At 44.6% G+C, this 24555-nt stretch overlaps 1 protein-coding gene across 1 annotated transcript in view; it reads right to left on the bottom strand.

Moving 5' to 3' along the window:
- Nucleotides 1-24555, bottom strand: part of LOC110489360 (hippocalcin-like protein 1) — a 64491-nt gene that overhangs the window by 7730 nt on the left and 32206 nt on the right. Inside the window, exons 2-3 of the mRNA XM_036970956.1 lie at nt 13163-13333; nt 6615-6896 (exon numbers count right to left, since the gene is read on the bottom strand). Coding sequence (XP_036826851.1) covers nt 6615-6896; nt 13163-13258 — 378 coding nt within the window. The 5' untranslated portion in view covers nt 13259-13333. The remainder of the gene's footprint in view (nt 1-6614; nt 6897-13162; nt 13334-24555) is intronic.

The raw sequence follows: 24555 nt of genomic DNA, 5'->3' as shown, positions 1-24555 counted from the left end.
CGAGTTCAAATCCCCGAGCTCAAATCTGTCGTTCTGCCCCTGAACAAGGCAGTTAACCCACTGTTCCTAGGCCGTCATTGAAAATAAGAATTTGTTGACTTGCATAAAATAAAGTAAGTAAAATAAAATAAAGGTAAAAAAATGATGGCAAAGTTGTTTTCCTACAAATGATTTGCCTACGTTAGCAACGTAATCGTATTTCCAGGTCACTGTAGTGTCATTTTCATTAGCCCCCATTCAGAATGACTGGGCACCTTTAGGAGGCGTTTTTGTACCTGGAATCAGCAGTTAAAACAATAACAAAGTGGCCACCCGCCACTAATTTGGTCAATAATATTCACCCTCTTGGCATTTTTCCTATTTTGTTGCCTTACAACCTGGAATTTTTACAACCATTTGTATCATTTGACTTACACAACATGCCTATCACTTTGAAGATGCAAAATATGTTTTTATTGTGAAACAAACAAGAAATAAGACAAAAAAAACTTTGTAGAGACACCTTTTGCAGCAATCACAGCTGTAATGTCTCTATAGGCTTGGCACATCTTGGCCACTGGGATTTTTGCACATCCTTCAAGGCAAAACTGCTCCAGCTCCTTCAAGTTGGATGGGTTCCGCTGGTGTACAGCAATCTTTAAATCATGCCACCGATTCTCAATTGGATTGAGGTCTGGGCTTTGATTAGGCCATTCCAAGACATTTAAATGTTTCCCCATAAACCACTCGAGTGTTGCTTTAGCAGTATGCTTTGTACTGCTGGTAGGTGAACCTCCATCACAGTCTCAAATCTCTGAATGACTGAAATAGGTTTCCCTCAAGCATTTCCCTGTATTTAGCGCCATCCATCATTCCTTCAATTCTGACCAGTTTCCCAGTTTCCCTGCCGATGAAAAACATACCCACAGCATGATGCTGCCACCACCATGCTTCACTGTGGGGATGGAGTTTTCAGGGTGATGTGAGGTGTTGGGTTTGGGCCATATATAGCGTTTTCCTTGATGGCCAAAAAGTTAATTTGAGTCTCATCTGACCAGAGTATCTTCTTCCACATGCCTCTTGGTGAACACCAAACGTATTTGCTTATTTTTTTCTTTAAGCAATGGCTTTTTTTCTGGCCTCTCTTCCATAAAGCCCAGCTCTGTGGAGTGAACGGCTTAAAGTGGTCCTATGGACAGATACTCCAATCTCCGCTGTGGAGCTTTGCAGCTCCTTCAGGGTTAACGTTGGTCTCTTTGTAGCCTCTCTGATGAATGCCCTCCTTGCCTGGTCTGTGAGTTTTGGTGGGCGGCCCTCTCTTGGCAGGTTTGTCATGGTGCCCTATTCCTTCCATTTTTTTAATAATGGATTTAATGGTTCTCCGTGGGATGTTCAAAGTTTCGGGTACTTTTTTATAACCCTACCCTGATCTGTACCTTCTCCACAACTTTGTCCCTGACCTGTTAGGAGAGCTCCTTGGTCTTCATGGTGCCGCTTGCTTGGTGGTGCCCCAGGCTTAGTGGCGTTGCAGACTCTGGGGCCTTTCAGAACAGGTGTATATATATATATGTATATATACTGAGATCATGTGACACTTAGATTGCACACAGGTTGACTTTATTTAACTAATTATGTGACTTCTGAAGGTAATTGTTTGCACCAGATCTTATTCAGGGGCTTCATAGCAAAGGGGGTGAACACATAAGTGTAGCACCTTAAGCAACATCATATTACCGTTCTAGAATAAGTGTTTCGTTTAGTTTCTTTCATCCCACAAGGACATTGCATGCTATCACAAGTGGCAAACTGAAATAACAGAATCTTGAAAGATGAATGCCACAGCTAAGGGCCATTGTTGTTCTTTCCAGGTATTTTCAAGTCCAACATTTATTACATTCAGTTGAAGGATGTTCTCAAATCTGACTGCGGATTTCCTGCAATAACCCGTTGCTGGGAAAATGACCAGATGTGATGTTGAGATATGGATTAGGGAGACATTTCCTGTTGTCTATGCCAGAGTGAAGTGTGGCAGCGACAGAGAGGCCAAGCCTTTGTGACGCACAATCACACACTCATTATTTTCACAACTCAGTTCACAAGGATTTCCTAATAATGTTTACAGGGTAGCTCCCTCCTTCCTCTGTCATTATCTGTCCCTCTCTATCTTCTCCCCCTTCATCACCCCTCATCCAACTCTCACACATCTATATCTCTCCATCACCCAACACTTAGTGATAATAGCGTGACCTCTCCCTCTCCTCTCTTATCTCATCCTCTTCTCCTCACTCTCTCCTCCCTCCCTCTCGCTCTTCTCTCCTCTGCCTTTCTCCTTCCTCTCCCTCTCTCCTCCCCTCCGTCTCTCCTTCCTCTCCCTCTCTCCTCCTCTCCCTCTCTCCTCCTCTCCCTCTCTCCTTCCTCTCCTCCTCTCCTCCCCTCCGTCTCTCCTTCTCTCATTCAACAGAGCATAACCAGGGGATAATCCCAGTATTCTGCACACTGAGGGATAAACCCGGGTTAAATTTAACTCACTAATCCTGGAGCACACAGTGCATGCTCTCAGAACAATACAGAACCCGTGTCTGTCTGTCTGTCTGTCTGTCTGTTTCTTTCTCTCTTGTTACTCGCTCCTTCGGCTAAACATGGTGAATAACGTAATAACTGACACCAAATATTAAAGGCCATTTCTATCTAACCTCTTTACTGGCCAGCTAAAATATAAACTGTCAACATGCCTGCAAAGGAAGGGTATACTACTGGAAACTTTCTAAATGTGCCAGTAAACTACCAGAATGTTGGTAAAGTTCAAAGACATCTAGTGGCCATTTTGGGTACTTCAGCTGATCACAGTCTATTCATCTCTGGCCTTTTGTCTTATCACAGGTAAAATATATCAAATAATAAAACGTATTATATAAAATAGAAAGACAAAGCTGTAAAACATTATCTTAAATATAAACCATCAACCTAGTATATACCATTAGTGTTTAATATGAGGGTTTAAGTGTGAAATATCCTCAATATTTTGTGTTTTATTTGCTTGTGTCAATATGTATTTGTTGTCAATGTTTCAGTGTCAAAATGGTTGCAGTTGTGAAAGAGTTCATGTGAAATAATGTTGATTCAATGCTTTTTTTCATCCATTAGGCTATTTTCTCTTGAACCGTTCTATCTATTAAAACCTCAATGACACCATGGACACCGATAAAATAAATTATTTATTTAACTAGGAAAGCCAGTTGAGAACAAATTCTTATTTTCAACGACGGCCTACCGGGGAACAGTGGATTAGCTGCCTTGATCAGAGGTAGAATAACAGATTTTTACCTTGTCAGCTCGGGGATTCTGTCACGCCCTGGCCTTAGTATTTTGTGTTTTCTTCATTATTTTGGTCAGGCCATGGTGTGACATGGGTTATTTATGTGTTGTGTCTTGTCTTGTTTAGGGGTTTATTAGATTTATGGGGTTGTGTGTAGTATAGTAGTCTAGGACAGTCTATGGTTGTCTGGAGTGGTTCTCAATCAGAGGCAGGTGTTTATCGTTGTCTCTGATTGGGAACCATATTTAGGCAGCCATATTCTTTGAGTGTTTCGTGGGTGATTGTTCCTGTCTCTGTGTTTGTTTGTACCAGATAGGGCTGTTTAGGTTTTTCACGTTTATTGTTTTTGTAAATTGTTCGTATTTTTCATCTTTATTAAAGATGTTTCCAAATAACCACGCTGCATTTTGCGTTTTGATCCTCCTCTCTTTCAGAAAACCGTAACAGATTCGTTCCAGCAACTTCTGGTTACTGGCCCAACGCTCTAACCACTAGGCTACTTGCTGCCCCGAATACTATATATGAATACTATATATGAATACTATATATGAATACTATATATGAATACTATATATTAAAAGTTATTAAAGTCTAAATTCCCAAAATGATAGATTGCCATAGATTTTCTGTTAATTACCAAATTTACTGAAGACTAAGGTAACTTTGGTAAAATACCAGTAGCTTTGTAACCCTAGTTGTTCCTGAGTCTCCCCACTAGGGGGGGGGGGGGGGTATTCTGAATTCTCTGTCTGTCAATCTAAGGATCCGTTATCCGTTGAGACTGAACGTTTAAACTGGAATTAGAAGAGGTACAACACCACTGTGTTCTAAATCTAAAATATTGGCAAGTTTCCCTGTTTAAATCATCCGTCAGATGACGACGGCATGGTTTATGACTTAAAATGTCTATTTTGTTTTGGGGGGGGGGGGCGCCCAAAATCTCAAATGTTCAATGATAATCAGAGTAACAAGACTTTAGGATCCAGATTCTGTTTGATGGGTATTTCCCATTTCCTGACATTTAATCCCAGTAAATATTCTGTTTTAGGTCAGTTAGGATCACCACTTTACTTTAAAGAATGTGAAATGTCAGAATAATAGTAGAGAGAAGAATTTATTTCAGCTTTTATTTCTTTCATCACATTCCCATTGGGTCAGAAGTTTGCATACACTCAATTAGTATTCGGTAGCGTTGCCTTTAAATTGTGGGTCAAACATTTCGGGTAGCCTTCCACAAGCTCCCACAATATGTTGGGTGAATTTTGGGCCATTCCTCCTGTCAGAGCTCATGTAACTGAGTCAGGTTTGTAGGCTCGCACTCGCTTTTTCAGTTCTGCCCACAAGTTTTCTATAGCCATTTTGCAACAACTTTGGAAGTATGCTTGGGGTCATTGTCCATTTGGAAGACCCATTTGCGACCAAGTTTTAACTTCCTAACTGATGTCTTGAGATGTTCCTTCAATATAGCCACATAATTTTCCTGCCTTATGATGCAATCGATTTTGTGAGGTGCACCAGTCCCTCCTGCAGTTCTTCGGCTTGCAAGCCTCCCCCTTTTCCTTCAAACATAATGATGGTCATTATGGCCCAACAGTTCTATTTTTGTTTCATCAGACCAGAGGACATCTCTCCAAAAAGTACGATCTTTGTCCCCATGTGCAGTTGCAAACCGTAGTCTGGCATTTTTATGGAGGTTTTGGAGCAGCGGCTTCTTCCTTGCTGAGCGGCCTTTCAGGTTATGTTGATATTGGACTCGTTTTACTGTGGACATAGATGCTTTTGTACCTGCTTCCTCCAGCATCTTCACAAGGTCCTTTGCTGTTGTTCTGAGATTGATTTGCAATTTTCGCACCAAAGTACGTTCATCTCTAGGAGACAGAACGCGTCTCCTTCCTGAACGGTATGACGGCTGCGTGGTCCCATGGTGTTTATACTTGCATACTATTGTTTGTACAGATGAACGTGGTACCTTCAGGTGTTTAACAATGGCTCCCAAGGATGAACCAGACTTGTGGAGGTCTACCATTTTTTGGCTGATTTCTTTTGATTTTCCCATGATGTCAAGTAAAGAGGTACTGAGTTTGAAGGTAGGCCTTGAAATACATCCACAGGTACACCTCCAATTGACTCAAATGATGTCAATTAGCCTATCAGAAGCTTCTAAAGCCATGACATCATTTTCTGGAATTTTCAAAGGTGTTTAAAGGCACAGTCAACTTACTGTATGTAAACTTCTGACCCACTGGAATTGTGATACAGTGAACTATACTACAGTAGGCCTCTGCTATTGTAGGCTAAGCAATGACCAGTTTGCCTCTGTTACAGTAGGTTAAGATAACAATGACCAGTTTTCCTCAAAATTTGGTTGTAAAATACAACAACATTCTTTCATTGAACTACATACAGCTCACACAAAAACCGTCTCCCTGTTCGCTCTTCTTCTCCTGTAGGATCTCCTCCCCCTCATCACAACTGCTGTGTCTGTTCTCCTGTAGGATCTCCTCCCCCTCATCACAACTGGTGTGTCTATTCTCCTGTAGGTTCTCCTTCCCCTCATCATAACTGGTGTGTCTGTTCACCAATTGTTCAGGGGCGGCAGGTAGCCTAGTGGTTAGAGCTTTGGGCCAGTAACCGAAAGGTTGCAGAGATCGAATCCCTGAGCTGACAAGGTAAAAACAAGGCAGTTAACTGTTCCTAGGCCGTCATTGTTAATAAGAATCTGTTCTTAACTGACTTGCCAAGTGAAATCAAATTCAAATCTATTTTATGAATCCCTTTTTACATCAGCAGTTGTCACCCAGTACTTTACAGATACCCAGCATAAAACCCCAAAGAGCTTTACAGAAACCCAGCATGAAACCCCAAAGAGCTTTACAGATACCCAGCATGAAACCCCAAAAAGCAAGCAATGCAGTAGCAGAAGCACAGTGGCTAGGGAAAACTCAGCAGAAGACAGGAACCTAGGAAGACACCTAGAGAGGAACCAGGAGGAAGTCTTCATCCACTTTTGAATGAGAAGCATTGACTACAGATAACAAGCTGGGCAAGCTGGAGCAGAAACTGAAGTGGACCGTCTCACCTGTACAACCTCCACAAGGACTACAAATCCCATGTCTCACCTGTATGACCTCCGTCAGGACTACACATCTCATGTCTCACCTGTATGACCTCCGTCAGGCCAACACATCTCATGTCTCACCTGTATGACCTCCGTCAGGACAACACATCTCATGTCTCACCTGTATGACTTCCATCAGGATGACAAATCCGATATCTCACCTGTACGACCTCCACCAGGACTACAAATCCCATGTCTCACCTGTACGATCTCCAGCATCTCATCACGGCTGATGTACCCATTCCCATCCAGGTCATACATGCTGAAGGCCCACTTCAGTTTCTGCTCCAGCTTTCCCCGTGACGTGACACTCAGCGCGATGATGAACTCCCGGAAGTCGATGGTGCCGTCGTTGTTGGTGTCAAACGTTCGGAAGACGTGCTCGGCGAACTTGGAGGCATCTCCGTACGGGAAGAAGTTGGCGTAGATCTTCTTGAACTCCTCCACGTTCAGGTTGCCGCTGGGACAGTCCTTTAGGAATCCCTAGGGGGGGGAGGGGTGGAGGAAGAAACAAGATTAAATATACGGTATGTCATAGAATGACCTATTCTAGCCTGAGAGAGAGACGGAGGATGTTATATTTGGCACTAAACAGAGAGTACACAGCGGCAGAATACCTGACCATTGTGACTGAACAAAAATGTATTACAGCTTTGACTATGTACAGACTCAGTGAGCATAGCCTTGCTATTGAGAAAGTAGGCAGACATGGCTCTCAAAAGCACACTGCCTACAAAATGAGGTGGAAACTGATCTGCACTTCCTAACCTCCTGCCAAATGTTTGTCCATATTAGAGACATATATTTCACTTAGATTACACACACAATTTTGATAAACTCCCATATCTATTGGGTGAAATACCACAGTGTGCCATCACAGCAGAAAGATTCGTGACTAGTTTCCTCAAGAAAAGAGCAACCAGTGAAGAACAAACTCCATTGTAAATACAACCCATATTTATGTTTATTTATTTTCCCATTTGTACTTTAACTTTTTGCATATCATTACAACACTGTATATAGATATAATATAACATTTGAAATGTCTTTATTCTTTTGGAACTTTTATGAGTTTAATGTTTACCTTACATTTTTTATTGTTTATTTCACTTTTGTTTATTATCTATTTCACTTGCTTTGGCAATGTTAACACATGTTTCCCATGCCAATAAAGCCCCTTGAATTGAAATTGAAAAAATTGAAATCGGGGGATGACAATGTACTTGTTACTGGTAAGCAATATGTTGATAACTGATAATGTACCCAAAATAGTCATTAAAGGAAATGACATGCTATGTTAAACCTCTGGGTCCAAACCAATCACAGCTAATAGATCATGAGCTTTAGATCAAACCCAGTGATGTCACACAAAATACATTCATTACGGTCTTCTGGGAAAATGTATGTGACAATACGACAAAATATATATTACACCACCCCCAGGCGACACAGGGACACAGAGATTCACAAACCTATTTAAAAAAAAAATAATAACACACTCAACCATAACTATGTCAAAATATAATCCCGGGAATTATGTCATTTCATACTAAAGTTGTGTAGATCCACTGTCAACACCAGCAGCGAGTATTAACCCTAGGAGAGAGGTTTAATGGCTAACGCAGAGACTTTTATGTCCCAACATGAATCTATGACAACATTACAACGGTGTTAAAACACCACAGTGATGATCTACTGCAGCTGGACATAGCAGTCTCAGGCTGCACCCTATCCATATATAGTGTACTACTTTTGACCAATGCCAAAAGGGACCAGAACATACTGTATAGGGTGATATTTGGGATGCACACCCAGCCTGTTAATCTAGGAGGAGGGAAGAGGAAGGAGACGGACAGGGGACACACCCAGCCTGTTAATCTAGGAGGAGACAGACAGGGGACACACCCAGCCTGTTAATCCAGGAGGATGGAAGAGGAAGGAGACAGACAGGGGACACACCCAGCCTGTTAATCCAGGAGGAGACAGACAGGGGACACACCCAACCTGTTAATCCAGGAGGAGACAGACAGGGCACACACCCAACCTGTTAATCCAGGAGGAGACAGACAGGGGACACACCCAACCTGTTAATCCAGGAGGGGGGAAGAGGAAAGAGACAGATAGACGACACACCCAACCTGTTAATCCAGGAGACGGGAAGAGGAAGGAAACAGACAGGGGACACACCCAGCCTATTAATCCAGGAGGATGGAAGAGGAAGGAGACAGACAGGGGACACACCCAGCCTGTTAATCCAGCAGGAGACAGACAGGGGACACACCCAGCCTGTTAATCCAGGAGGAGACAGACAGGGGACACACCCAAACTGTTAATCCAGGAGGATGGAAGAGGAAGGAGACAGACAGGATACACAGCCAGCCAGATAATCCAGGAGGAGGGAAGAGGAAGGAGACAGACAGGAGACACACCCAGCCTGTTAATCCAGGAGGAGGAAAGAGGAAGGAGACAGATAGACGACACACCCAACCTGTTAATCTAGGAGGAGGGAAGAGGAAGGAGACAGACAGGAGACACACCCGGCCTGTTAATCCAGGCGGAGGGAAGAGGAAGGAGCCAGATAGATGACATCCCCAGCCTGTTAATCCAGGCGGAGGGAAGAGGAAGGAGACAGATAGACGACACACCCAGCCTGTTAATCCAGGAGGATGGAAGAGTAAGGAGATAGACAGGGGACACACATAGCCTGTTAATCCAGGAGGATGGAGGAGGAAGGAGACAGACAGGAGACACACCCAGCCTGTTAATCTAGGAGGAGACAGACAGGGGACACACCCAGCCTGTTAATCCAGGAGGATGGAAGAGTAAGGAGATAGACAGTGGACACACATAGCCTGTTAATCCAGGAGGATGGAGGAGGAAGGAGACAGACAGGAGACACACCCAGCCTGTTAATCTAGGAGGAGACAGACAGGGGACACACCCAGCCTGTTAATCGAGGAGAAAGGAAGAGGAAGGAGACAGACAGGGGACACACCCAGCCTGTTAATCCAGGAGGAGGCAGACAGGGGACACACCCAGCCTGTTAATCCAGGAGGATGGAAGAGGAATGAGACAGACAGGGGACACACACAGCCTGTTAATCCAGGAGGATGGAAGAGGAATGAGACAGACAGGGGACACACCCAGCCTGTTAATCCAGGAGGAGGGAAGAGGAAGGAGACAGATAGACGACATCCCCAGCCTGTTAATGCAGGAGGAGGGAAGAGGAAGGAGACAGACAGGGGACACACCCAGCCTGTTAATCCAGGAGGAGGGAAGAGGAAGGAGACAGATAGACGACATCCCCAGCCTATTAATCCAGGAGGAGGGAAGAGGAAGGAGACAGACAGGGGACAAACACCGGCCTGTTAATTCAGGAGGGGGGAAGAGGAAGGAGACAGACAGGGGACACACCCAGCCTGTTAATCTAGGAGGAGGGAAGAGGAAGGAGACAGACAGGGGACCCACCCAGCCTGTTAATCCAGGAGGAGACAGACAGGGGACACACCCAGCCTGTTAATCTAGGAGGAGGGAAGAGGAAGGAGACAGACAGGGGACCCACCCAGCCTGTTAATCCAGGAGGAGACAGACAGGGGACACACTCAGCCTGTTAATCCAGGAGGAGGGAAGAGGAAGGAGACAGACAGGGGACACACCCAGCCTGTTAATCTAGGAGGAGGGAAGAGGAAGGAGACAGACAGGGGACAGCACCATATGCTTGCTGTTATGTTGCTCAGTGCCCCATGATACTTCTTCCACCGTGAGAACATTTCTGGTCCAAATCTCAGCATGAGGTGACAGTTGACCGATGCACTGCCTCATCAACAGTGTGTGTGTGTGTGTGTGTGTATGTGTGTGTGTGCGTGCGTGCGTGTGTGCGTGTGTGTGTGTGTGTGTGTGTGTACAGTATACGTTTCCGCATGCATATACAGTACCAGTCAAAAGTTTGGACACACCAATTAATTTAAGGATTTTTCATAATTTTATACATTGTAGAATAATAGTGAAGACATCAACACTATGAAATAACACTTATGGAATCATGTAGTAACCCAAAAAAAGAGTTAAACAAAGATTCTTCAAAGAAGCCAACCTTTGCCAGCTACTGCATTTAACACTAGTGCTACCACCACCACTACTGTTTTTATAGATTTTTATTTAACCTTTATTTAACTAGGTAAATCAGTTAAGAACAAATTCTTATTTACAATGACGGTCTAGGAACAGTGGGTAACTGCCTTGTTCAGGGGCTACTACTGTTACTACTGTTACTGCTACTACTACTACTGTTATTAATACTGCTGTTACTACTACTGCTACTACTGTTACTACTACTACTACTACTGTTATTAATACTACTGTTACTGATACTAATACTACTGTTACTATTACTGTTACTACTACTGCTACTACTGTTACTACTACTACTACTACTACTACTGTTACTGCTACTACTACTACTACTACTACTACTACATTTACTAATGTTGTAGTTATTAATTGTCCCATCAACAATCATCCATATTAGCAGACATATTTAATTTCAAACTTCACATTTCTCTAGAAGGACCCTGTAGGTTATTTATGGTAATATCAGCTATAAGTGGCCGGTCAGGTCAGTTTATCGTCTCAGCTCTACTTTATCTGCCATACGAGGCTGAGGGAGGTTAAATATCACAGACACGATGTGATTTATAGACGCCAAGGGGTCTCTGAGGTTGGACGTCAATACTCTCTTTCCTGGTATTACAGTATAGAGGAGGCAGCGTAGCCTAGTGGTTAGAGCATTGGACTAGTAACCGAAAGATTGCAAGATCGAATGCCCCTGAACAAGGCACTAGGCCGTCATTCTAAAATAAGAATTTGTTCTTAACTGACTTGCTTAGTTAAATAAAGATAAAGTACATTTTAAAAAAGTACTGGGCTAGCCGCACTACCCTCTGTAGCCCGATGGCAAGGAGCCAGTCCCAGTGATGCGCTGGTCTATCCGCACCGCCCTCTGTAGCCCCATGGCAAGGAGCTCAGTCCCAGTGACGTGCTGGTCTATCCGTGGTATTGCTGTACCAAGCAGTGACGCAGCCAGCCGAGATGCTCTCAATGGTACAGCTGTAGAAGTTTGAGGATTTGAGGGCACATGCCAAACCAACACGCATTCTTCACAACCGTGAACAATTTTTAAATATTTAGTGATTTGGACACCGAGGAACTTGAAGCTCTCGATCCGCTCCACTGCAGCCCCGTCGATGTAGAGTGCTCATCCCTCCCCCCATTTCCTCTAGTCCACGATCATCTCCTTGGTCTTACAGACGATGAGGGAGAGATTGCTGTTCTGGCACCACACTGTCAGGTCACTGACCTCCTAAACTGTTGGTTGACTCATCGTCAACGGTTACCAGGCCTACCACTGTTGTATCTTCAGCAAACATGATGATGGAGTTGGAGTCGTGGGTGAACAGGAGGGGTAGCATAACCTCTGGTTCTGGAGACCATTTCTCAACGGAGCGAGTCACGGGTACTTCCTATTTGAGCTTCTGCTTGCAAACAGGAAGCAGGCGTACAGAGTCATGATCTGATTTGCCGAATGGCAGACGAGAGAGGGAAGGCCTCGTATGCATGCTTCATGGTAGAATGACAGTGGTCATGGATTGTATCACCCCCTAATGGCGAGGGAGACGTGTTATAGCCTCGTACAGTTTGATGAATGCCAGCTTGTTATTTGTCTTGTCCTGAGATGGAACGTATACAGCAGTCACAATAACAGCTGAAAAGTCCTTTCCTGAAAAGGCATTTGATCATCAGCTACTCCAAGGCGGGTGAACACACTTCTACCGCGCTCGAGTCAGCACACCAGTTGTTGTTGATGAAGAAGCAAAGCCCTCCCCCCCTCTACTTCCGACTCCACTATCCTGTCGGTATCTTATAGCCACGGGGGTGTATCTTATAGCCATGGGGGGGGGTATCTTATAGCCACGGGGGGGGGGGGTATCTTATAGCCATGGGGGGGGGGGGGGGGGGGGGGGAGTATCTTATAGCCACGGGGGGGGGTATCTTATAGCCACGGGGGGGTGTCTTATAGCCACGGGGGTATCTTATAGCCAAGGGGGGGGGGGTGTATCTTATAGCCACGGGGGGTATCTTCTAGCCACGGGGGGGGTATCTTCTAGCCACGGGGGGGTATCTTATAGCCACGGGGGGTATCTTATAGCCACGGGGGGGGGGGGGGGAGTATCTTATAGCCACGGGGGGTATCTTATAGCCACGGGGGGTGTCTTATAGCCACTGGGTGTCTTATCCGAGAGCCATGTTTCAGAAAAGCAGAGAATATTACAGTTTCGAGAGTCCCGCTGGATCAGAGATTATCCATTTTATTATCAAGTGGCTGTACATTAGCCAATAGAATGGAGAGAAGAGGTGGCCGGTTCTCCCTTCAGCTCAATCTCACCAGCTGTCCCTCTTTGGTAGCTCGAAAATTGGGTTGGGAATTCCAGAAAGCGTCCAGGGTGAACTTGAAGCCGGAATTGAGGTAAGTAGCTGCCCATCTGATGTTCAAACGTTCTTGTCGTTTGTATGAAATGATAGCAGATACATTTAGAGAAAAAAATAAACGGCAACAGAATCACAAAATAGCAAAGTTGGGTTGAAGTTTGCAAAACAACTGCCATCCGGGATAGCAACAAGTTATCTGTGTGTGTGTGTGTGTGTGTGTGTGTGTGTGTGTGTGTGTGTGTGTGTGTGTACTGTGTAGTGACCTTGTACCACTCCTGTAGTTCGTGGTCAGAGAACTCCGTGTTCTCTCTCAGGTCCTGAAGCATCTCTGGCCGTAGCTTGCTGTTCTGTTTCCCCATGGCAACGACGCAACACCGTGGCGACACACACTCGGTCTCAGTGGCAACAACACCTACCAGGCCCCTGGTTACAACCTGCCAATCACAGTGAAGAGAGAGTGTGAGTGAACAATCACAGAGGGTGAGTGGCCAATCACAGACTAGAGAGAAAAGGTCAGCGACCAATTAAATCAGGAAGCAATCTGAAACCAAATAATAAATGACAGAAGAGTCTACGGGCTGTAACCATGGCAACAGGGGTCTGCTGTCCAATCAAAAATCATCCCTACAGTGGCTTTCAGAAAGTACTTACACCTCTTGATGTTTTCCACATTTTGTTGTGCAACATCCTACATTTAAAATGGCTTTAAAAAGCTACGGCAAGACTTGAAAATGGCTGACTAGCAATGATCAACAATCACAGTGAGTGTACATTTGGTCCAATCCAGGTGTGTAAAGCTCTTACAGATTTACCCAGAAAGACTCACCGTTGTAATCGCTACCGATGTGGATTCAAACATGTTGTGACTCGTGGGGTGTGAATACTTACGTAAATGAGATATTTCTGTATTTCATTTTCAATCATTTCTGAAAAATGATGATTTCACTTTGTCAGTACGGGGTATAGTGTGTAGATGGGTGGGATTTAAATAATATATATTTAATCCATTTTGGATTCAGTCTGTAACACAACAAAATGTGGAATAAGTCAAGGGGTGTGAATACTTAGTGAAGAACCTGTTTATAGTCTTCGATCAAAAGTAAGTCAAATAAAACATCATACACTTTGAGCCCAGGATTACACCAATTGCAGGGTTTTACCCACAGTATTACAAACTGTGTAACGCATTTCAGTTCAGCAATGTTTTACCTCACATGCAACAGTTCTATTTCTGTTCTCTCCTATTTCACTTATAACCACTTCCTCACCCATTACAGGCATAAAACAATTCACAACCGTTCGATAATCCTGAAGGTCCCTTTAGCCTTTACTATGACGTCAATGGGACAGACTGGGTTCATATGCAACCAACTGAGAGTTTAATATGAGTCAGCAGAGAGGGGAGGAGCAGAGAGGGGAGGAGCAGAGAGGGGAGGAGCAGAGAGGAAAGGAGCAGAGAGGGGAGGAGCGGAGAGGGGAGGAGCGGAGAGGAGCAGAGAGGGGAGAAGAGGAGAGGAGCAGAGAGGGGAGGAGCAGAGAGGGGAGGAGCAGAGAGGAGAGGAGCAGAGAGGGGAGGAGCGGAGAGGGGAGGAGTGGAGAGGAGCAGAGAGGGGAGAAGAGGGGAGGAGCAGAGAGGAGATGAGCAGAGAGGGGAGGAACAGAGAGGAGAGGAGTGGAGAGGGGAGGAGCAGAGAGGGGAGGAGCAGAGAGGAGAGGAACAGAGAGGAGAGGAGCAGAGAGGCTACATTCAGTAGGGAGGCTATATACAGTAGAGAGGCTATATACAGTAGAGAGGCTACATACAGTAGAGAGGTTATATACAGTAGAGAGGTTATATACAGTAGAGAGGCTATATACAGTAGACAGGCTATATACAGTAGAGAGGCTATAAACAGTAGCGAGGCTATATACAGTAGAGAGGCTATATACAGTAGAGAGGCTATATACAGTAGAGAGGCTCTATACAGTAGAGAGGCTATATACAGTAGAGAGGCTATATACAGTAGAGAGGCTACATACAGTAGAGAGGCTACATACAGTAGAGAGGCTATATACAGTAGCGAGGCTACACACAGACCAGTTAGTCAGGCTGATTGAGGTAGTATGTACATGTAGATATGTTTAAAGTGACTATGTATTTGCGTAGTCAGGTGCAGGAGTGCAGGAAATCGTGAGCACACTTTATTTCGGCAGGAGAGAATATACAGACGGACACAGCTGCGTCCAAAAACCTCCAGCCAACAAAGTGTATAACGCGCAAAACAGTCACAACACATCAAATGGATACAAAACAGGCCTCGTGAATAAAAAAAACACGTGAAAAACGCACACAATCCGAGTGCGTTCAAAACGCGTAACACACAAACAATCTTCCACAAAGGCATGAGGGGGAACAGAAGAATAAATGCGTGTAGTGTGATTGGGGAATGAAAACCAGGTGTGCAGGGAACAAGACAAGACAAATGGATACATGAAAAATGGAGCTGGGATGGCTAGAAAGCCGGTAACGTCGACCGCTGAACGCCACCAGAACAAGGAGAGGAGCCGAATTCAGCGGAAGTCGTGACATGCATATATGATGAACAGAGAGTAGCAGTAGCGTAAAAGGGGGGTTGGTGGGTGGCGGGACACAATGCAGATAGCCCGGTTAACCAATGCGCGGGGGGCAACGGTTGGTCAGGCCAACTTAGTTAGTATGTACATAGTTAAAGTGACTATGCATATACAGTGGGGAGAACAAGTATTTGATACACTGCTGATTTTGCAGGTTTTCCTACTTACAAAGCATGTAGAGGTCTGTCATTTTTTTTTATCATAGGTACACTTCAACTGTGAGAGACGGAATCTAAAACAAAAATCCACCATAATTTGCAAATAAATTCATAAAAAATCCTACAATGTGATTTTCGGGATTTTTTTTCCCTCATTTTGTCTGTCATAGTTGAAGTGTACCTATGATGAAAATTACAGGCCTCTCTCATCTTTTTAAGTGGGAGAACTTGCACAATTGGTGGCTGACTAAATACCTTTTTTTTGCCCACTGTATATACATATATATATATATATATATATACTTATATATATATATATACATATATACATATACATACATATATACATATACACACACAGTTAAATCGGAAGTTTACATACACTTTAGCCAACTACATTTAAACTCAGTTTTTCACAATTCCTGACATTTATAATCCTAGTAAAAATTCCCTGTTTTAGGTCAGTTAGGATCACCACTTTATTTTAAATAATGTGAAATGGGCGCAGTGGTTAAGGGCGCTGTACTGCAGCGCTAGCTGTGCCATCAGAGTCCCTGGGTTCGCGCCCAGGCTCTGTCGTAACCGGCCGCGACCGGGAGGTCCGTGGGGCGACGCACAATTGGCCCAGCGTCGCCAGGGATAGGGAGGGCTTGGTCGGTAGGGGTGTCCTTGTCTCATCGCGCACCAGCGACTCCTGTGGCGGGCCGGGCGCAGTGCGCGCTAACCAAGGTTGCCAGGTGCACGGTGTTTCCTCCGACACATTGGTGCGGCTGGCTACCGGGTTGGATGCGCGCTGTGTTAAGCAGCAGTACGGCTGGCTGGGTTGTGTATCGGAGGACGCACGACTTTCAACCTTCGTCTCTCCCGAGCCCGTACGGGAGTTGTAGCGATGAGACAAGATAGTAGGTACTACAACAATTGGATACCACGAAATTGGGGAGAAAAAGGGGTAAAATAATAATAAAACATTTAAAAAAAGTGAAATGTCAGAATAATAGCAGAGAGAATGATTTATTTCAGCTTTTATTTCTTTCATCACATTCCCAGTGGGTCAGAAGTTTACATACCCTCAATTAGTATTTGGTAGCATTGCCTTTAAATTGTTTAACTTGGGTTAAACGTTTCAGGTAGCCTTCCACAATAAGTTGGGTGAATTTTGTCCCATTTCTCCTGACAGAGCTGGTGTAACTGAGTCAGGTTTGTAGGCCTCCTTTTTCAGTTCTGCCCACATATTTTCTATAGGTATGAGGTCAGGGATTTGTGATGGCCACTCCAATACCTTGACTTTGTTGTCCTTAAGTCATTTTGCAGAAACTTTGGAAGTATGTATCCCTCTTTTCCTTCCAAACATAACGATGGTCATTATGGCCAAACAGTTATTTTTTTGTTTTAATCAGACCAGAGGACATTTGTCCAAAAAGTACAATCTTTTCCCCCATGTGCAGTTGCAAACTGTAGTCTGACTTTTTTTATGGTGGTTTTGGAGCAGTGGCTTCTTCCTTGCTGAGCGTCCTTTCAGGTTATGTCGATATAGGACTCGTTTTACTGTGGATATAGATACCTTTGTACCTGTTTCCTCCAGCATCTTCACAAGGTCCTTTGCTGTTGTTCTGGGATTGATTTGCACTTTTCACACCAAAGTACATTCATCTCTAGGAGACAGAACACGTCTCCTTCCTGAGCGGTATGACGGCTGTGTGGTCCCATGGTGTTTATACTTGCGTACTATTGTTTGTACAGATGAAAGTGGTACCTTCAGGCATTTGGAAATTGCTCCCAAGAATGAACCAGACTTGTGGAGGTCTACAATTGTTTTTCTGGGGTCTTGGCTGATTTATTTTGATTTTCCCATGATGTCAAGCAAAGAGGCACTGAGTTTGAAGGTAGGCCTTGAATTACATCCACAGGTACACCTCCAATTGACTCAAATTATGTCAATTAGCCTATCAGAAGCTTCTAAAGCCATGACATCATTTTCTGGAATTTTCCAAGCTGCTTAAAGGCACAGTCAACTTAGTGTATGTAAACTTCTGACCCACTGGAATTGTGATACAGTGAATTATAAGTGAAATAATCTGTCCGTAAACAGTTGTTTGAAAAATGACTTGTCTTGCACAAAGTAGATGTCCTAACCGACTTGCCAAAACTATAGTTTGTTAACAAGAAATTTGTGGAGTGGTTGAAAAACAAGTTATAATGATTCCAACCTAATTGTATGTAAACTTCCAAATTCAGAGAGAGATAGGCCCTTTAAAGAGAGAGAGAGAGAGAGAGAGAGAGAGAGAGAGATAGAGAGGAACTTGAGAGAGAGGCCCTTGAGAGGTCCTTCAGAGAGAGAGGGGCCCTTCAGAGTGTTTGTGAGAGAGAGAGGCCCTTCAGAGAGAGAGAGAGAGAGAGAGAGAGAGAGAGAGAGAGAGAGGCCCTTGAGAGAAAGGCCCTTGAGAGATAAAGGCCCTTGAGAGAGAGAGTGAGAGGCCCTTCAGAGTGAGAGTCTCATCAGAGAGAGAGAGAGAGACCCTTCAGAGAGAGAGGCCCTTCAGAGAGAGAGAGAGACCGTTCAGATCCACAGGGGAATGTTTGGAGAACACACACACACACACACACACACACACGAACTGGAGAAAATCAGTACCTGCAGTAATTAATAACCCTGCCTACTTTGTGTCGGCAAGCAACCCCCAGCCACACTGTGTGTGTGTGTGTGTGTGTGTGTGTGTGTGTGTGTGTGTGTGTGTGTGTGTGTATATGAGTGCAAGTGTGTGTATCTTCAGGATTCAAAGCGGTGTGTGTGGGGAGGAATGGACTGTTGAATAATGATTTGATCATTCATTATATTCATCCCAGGTTTTTCATTTCCATAATCAAATCCAAAGTGATGGTCTGGCTTGGTGTGTTAAAATGAGATTGACATTTTCTTTCAGTTGATAAATCACAAATGCTTTCACCACCAAAGCATCGCAATGAGCATTACATAAGAACATAAATCAACCATCACAGAACCTGTCACGTTCGTTAGAATGAGGAGACCAAGGCGCAGCGTGGTAGGCGAACATCTTACTTTTGTGTTTGAAATAGCCTACTTTCAGCATTTATGATACTAATTAAGATAGATACCATCTGTAGCCTAGAGGTACTAACTGTGCATTAGCATTGCCATGTGTGCTCCCTCTCCGAGCCTCAGAACCATCATAGAACCAACTCTTAACCAAATCAATCAGATTTATTTCATGAATCCCATTTTTTTTTTTTACATCAGCAGTAGACAAAGTGCTTTTACAGAGACCCAGCCTAAAACCTCCTATAGCAAGCAATGCAAATAGGAACTAGACTCCAAGGTGTGGAACCAGGCTATCCAAAACGTGGGTTTAGTGAAAACTACTTGCCTGCATGTCATGTTGATACCAAAGGCTCTAATATCATTCTAAGAATCCTAAAAGAGATTTGTTATCATTCTAAGAATCCTAAAAGAGATGTATCATTCTAAGAATCCTAAAAGAGATTTATCATTCTAAGAATCCTAAAAGAGATTTGTTATCATTCTAAGAATCCTAAAAGAGATTTGTTATCATTCTAAGAATCCTAAAAGAGATTTGTTATCATTCTAAGAATCCTAAAATAGATTTGTTATCATTCTAAGAATCCTAAAAGAGATTTGTTATCATTCTAAGAATCCTAAAAGAGATTTGTTATCATGGAACACTTGGTGACATCTTGGAGGATATTTTGCCAAACTGAATATTTCTGGTTTGTGTTTGGAGCTGGAACTATGGATTTAGGACAGAGACCAGGGTTTAGGCCGGGTAGATCGAGAGATAGAGAGATAGAGAGATAATGCAGCGACATGTACAATTCAGTGGTGACCTAAATGCCAAAACCTGACACCCTCAGGACAAACACCTGCCTGCAGGTGACAGCATTCCCTCCCCCATGTGCCCCCCAAGGCACAACTTTGACAACATAACCAAAAAAATCAGATCACAATTCCTGCAGCTCTGTTGCATGCTGAGTATGTACATAGTCAATTGTAGGCTTCGAGGGGACTCCTATGGTAGGTACACCTATAGCTCATCTCTTGGCAGTAGTACTGTAGACTACTACTGTAGACTACTTTATCACTGACCTCAACCCAGAGTCTCTCAGAGCGTTCACAGTCAGCCCACTGACACCCCTATCAGATCACAGCAAAAGAAAATGAACAACAGTGACAAATGGTTTGATGAAGAATGGAAAAACCTAAGAAAGAAATTGAGAGACCTGTCCAACCAGAAACATAGAGACCCAGAAAACCTGAGTCTACGCCTGCACTGTGGTGAATCACTAAAACAATACAGAAATACACTACGGAAAAAGAAGGAACAGCACGTCAGAAATCAGCTCAATGTAATTGAAGAATCCATAGAATCTACCCACTTCTGAGAAAATTGGAAAACACTAAATAAACAACAACATGAAGAATTACCTATCCAAAACGGAGATGTGTGGATTTGTCGGCATCATTTTCAATAAAGAGAGAATGCACGCTTACCACGCTGCACCTTGGTCCTTCAGCCGTGACACATCGAATGAATTAAAGACTTCAATTACAAAACCCTCCAACCCAAAAAGGCCCGTGGTGTTAATGGTATCCTCAAGGAAAAGATAAAATATACAGACCACAAATTGCAATTGGCTGTACTAAAACTCTTTAACATCATCCTTAGCTCTGGCATCTTCCCAAATATTTGGAACCAAGGACTGATCACCCAAATCCACAAAAGTGGAGACAAATTTGACCCCAATAACTACCGTGGGATATGCGTCAACAGTAACCTTGGGAAAATCCTCTGCGTTATCATTAACAGCAGACTTTCCTCAATGAAATGTACTAAGCAAATGCCAAATTGGCTTTTTGCCAAATTTCCGTAAAACAGACCACGTATTCACCCTGCACAGCTTAATTGACAAACAAGTAAACCAAAAAAAAAGGAAAAGTCTTCTCATGTATGTTGATTTTCAAAAACTTTTTGATTAACTCCCATATCTACTGGGTGAAACACCACGGTGTGCCATCACAGCAGCAAGATGTGTGACCTGTTGCCATGAGAAAAGGGCAACCAGTGAAGAACTAACACCATTGTAAATACAACCCATATTTATGTTGATTTCTCTTCCCTTTTGTACACTAACTATTTGCACATAATATGACATTTGAAATGTCTTTATTCTTTTTTTTAACTTTCATGAATGTAATGTTTTCTGTGTTTAATTTGTATTGTTTATTTAACTTTTGTTTATTATCTAGTTTACTTGCTTTGGCAATGTTAACATATGTTTACCATGCCAATAAAGCCCATAAATTGAACTGATTTGAATTGAGAGAGAGAGAGAATTAAGAGAGAGAGAGAGAATTGAGAGAGAGAGAATTAAGAGAGAGAGAGAGAATTGAGAGAGAGAATTGAGAGAGAGAGAGAATTGAGAGAGAGAATTAAGAGAGAGAGAATTGAGAGAGAGAGAATTGAGAGAGAGAGAGAATTAAGAGAGAGAGAGAATTGAGAGAGAGAGAGAGAGAATTGAGAGAGAGAGAGAATTAAGAGAGAGAGAGAAAATTGAGAGAGAGCGAATTAAGAGAGAGAGAGAGAGAATTGAGAGAGAGAGAATTGAGAGAGAGAGAGAGAATTGAGAGAGAGAGAATTAAGAGAGAGAGAGAGAGAATTGAGAGAGAGAGAATTGAGAGAGAGAGAGAAAATTGAGAGACCAACGCTGAATCAAATCCACTGTCAATCAGCTCTTTCCCTTACAGCATTATAGTGTATCATGAAAACTATAAGACTCCCTGCTGCATCACTAGAGAGAGAAAGGATAGAAGAGATGATAGAGAGGCATAGAAGGACAGGCTGGTTGTGTTATCAAAAGGAACGATTTCATCCCACGTTATTTTGTCATTAGGCTAGAGAGGGGGATAGGATGGAGACGGAGAGAAGGGGGACAGGATGGAGACAGAGAGACGGGGGACAGGAGAGGAGGGAGAGAGATATAGAGACGGGGGATAGGATGGAGACAGAGAGACGGGGGACAGGATGGAGACAGAGAGACGGGGGATAGGATGGAGACAGAGAGACAGTGGACAGGATGGAGACAGAGAGACGGTGGACATGATGGAGACAGAGAGACGGGGGGATAGGATGGAGACGGGGGATAGGATGGAGACAGAGACGGGGGACAGGAGAGAGAGACATATAGAGACGGGGGATAGGATGGAGACAGAGAGACGGGGGACAGGATGGAGACAGAGAGACGGGGGACAGGATGGAGACAGAGAGACGGTGGACCGGATGGAGACAGAGAGACGGGGGGATAGGATGGAGACGGGGGGTAGGATGGAGACAGAGAGACGGGGGATAGGATGGGGACAGAGAGACGGGGGACAGGATGGAGACAGAGAGACAGGGGACAGGATGGAGACAGAGAGACGGGGGACAGGATGGAGACAGAGAGACGGTGGACAGGATGGAGACAGAGAGACGGTGGACAGGATGGAGACAGAGAGACGGGGGACAGGATGGAGACAGAGAGACGGGGGACATGATGTAGACAGAGAGACAGGGGACAGGATGGAGACAGAGAGACGGGGGACAGGATGGAGACAGAGAGACGGGGGGATAGGATGGAGACGGGGGATAGGATGGAGACAGAGAGACGGGGGATAGGATGGGGACAGAGAGACGGGGGACAGGATGGAGACAGAGAGACGGTGGGATAGGATGGAGACAGAGAGACGGTGGACAGGATGGAGACAGAGAGACGGTGGGCAGGATGGAGACAGAGAGACGGTGGACAGGATGGAGACAGAGAGACGGGGGATAGGATGGAGACGGGGGATAGGATCGAGACAGAGACGGGGGATAGGATGGAGACAGAGAGACGGGGGACAGGAGAGGAGAGAGAGAGATATAGAGACGGGGGATAGGATGGAGACAGAGAGACGGGGGACAGGATGGAGACAGAGAGACGGTGGACAGGATGGAGACAGAGAGACGGGGGGATAGGATGGATACAGAGAGTCAGGGGATAGGATGGGGACAGAGAGACGGGGGACAGGATGGAGACAGAGAGACGGGGGACAGGATGGAGACAGAGAGACGGGGGACAGGATGGAGACAGAGAGACGGGGGATAGGATGGAGACAGAGAGACGGAGGACAGGAGGGAGACAGAGAGACGGAGGACAGGAGGGAGACAGAGAGACGGGGGACAGGAGAGAGATATAGAGACGGGGGATAGGAGGGAGACAGAGAGACGGGGACAGGATGGAGACAGAGAGACGGGGGAAACAGAGAGATGGGGGGTAGGAGGGAGACAGAGAGACGGGGGAGACAGAGAGACGGGGATAGGATGGTTCCAGAAGGCATTTAGTGACGTAGTGACGTAGTGACGTAGTGATGTAGTGATGTAGTGACGTGTGAGGTGTGACATGTGATGTAGTGACGTAGTGACGTAGTGAAGTAGTGACGTAGTGAAGTAGTGACGTGTGACGTGTGACGTAGTGATGTAGTGACGTAGTGAAGTAGTGATGTAGTGACGTAGTGATGTAGTGACGTGTGACGTAGTGACGTAGTGATGTAGTGACGTAGTGACGTGTGACGTGGTGACGTAGTGATGTAGTGACGTGTGACATGTGACGTAGTGACGTGTGCCGTAGTGACGTGTGACGTAGTGATGTAGTGATGTAGTGATGTAGTGACGTGTGACGTAGTGATGTAGTGACGTATGACATGTGACGTAGTGACGTAGTGATGTAGTGACGTGTGACGTAGTGATGTAGTGACGTAGTGATGTAGTGACGTGTGACGTAGTGATGTAGTGACGTGTGACGTAGTGACACAGTGACGTAGTGACGTAGTGATGTAGTGACGTAGTGATGTAGTGACGTAGTGACGTAGTGAAGTGGTGACGTAGTGACGTGTGACGTAGTGACGTGTGACGTAGTGACGTAGGGATGTAGTGACGTAGTGACGTAGTGATGAAGTGACGTAGTGACGTGTGACGTAGTGATGAAGTGATGTATAGACGTAGTCATGTATTGACGTGTGACGTAGTGACGTAGTGATGTATTGACGTGTGACGTACGCCTAGTTTCCTGAAATGGGTCACATGATGAACAGCTGTTCTTCCTCTGTTGCTATACAAGCCTGTACAGTATGGACACATGTTCATCATAGGCTTGCACACACACACACACACACACACACACACACACACACACACACACACACACACACACACACACACACACACACAGTCTTCTACAGCTAACCTTGTGGGGACACATAATTCAGTCCATTTCAAAATCCTATTTTCCTAAACCTAACTCTAGCTCCTAACCCTAAACCTAACTCTAGCTCCTAACCCTAAACCTAACTCTAGCTCCTAACTCTAAACCTAACTCTAGCTCCTAACCCTAAACATAACCCTAGCTCCTAACCCTAAACCTAACCCTAGCTCCTGACCCTAAACCTAACTCTAGCTCCTGACCCTAAACCTAACTCTAGCTCCTAACCCTAAACCTAACTCTAGCTCCTGACCCTAAACCTAACTCTAGCTCCTGACCCTAAACCTAACTCTAGCTCCTAACCCTAAACCTAACTCTAGCTCCTGACCCTAAACCTAACTCTAGCTCCTAACCCTAAACCTAACTCTAGCTCCTGACCCTAAACCTAACTCTAGCTCCTAACCCTAAACCTAACTCTAGCTCCTGACCCTAAACCTAACTCTAGCTCCTAACCCTAAACCTAACTCTAGCTCCTGACCCTAAACCTAACTCTAGCTCCTAACCCTAAACCTAACTCTAGCTCCTGACCCTAAACCTAACTCTAGCTCCTAACCCTAAACCTAACTCTAGCTCCTAAC

This window comes from Oncorhynchus mykiss, chromosome 32, assembly GCF_013265735.2.
Source record: "Oncorhynchus mykiss isolate Arlee chromosome 32, USDA_OmykA_1.1, whole genome shotgun sequence".
Classification (NCBI taxonomy): domain Eukaryota; kingdom Metazoa; phylum Chordata; class Actinopteri; order Salmoniformes; family Salmonidae; genus Oncorhynchus; species Oncorhynchus mykiss.
The sequence above is the reverse complement of the archived record's forward strand: the minus strand, read 5'-3'. Positions and strand labels throughout refer to the sequence as shown.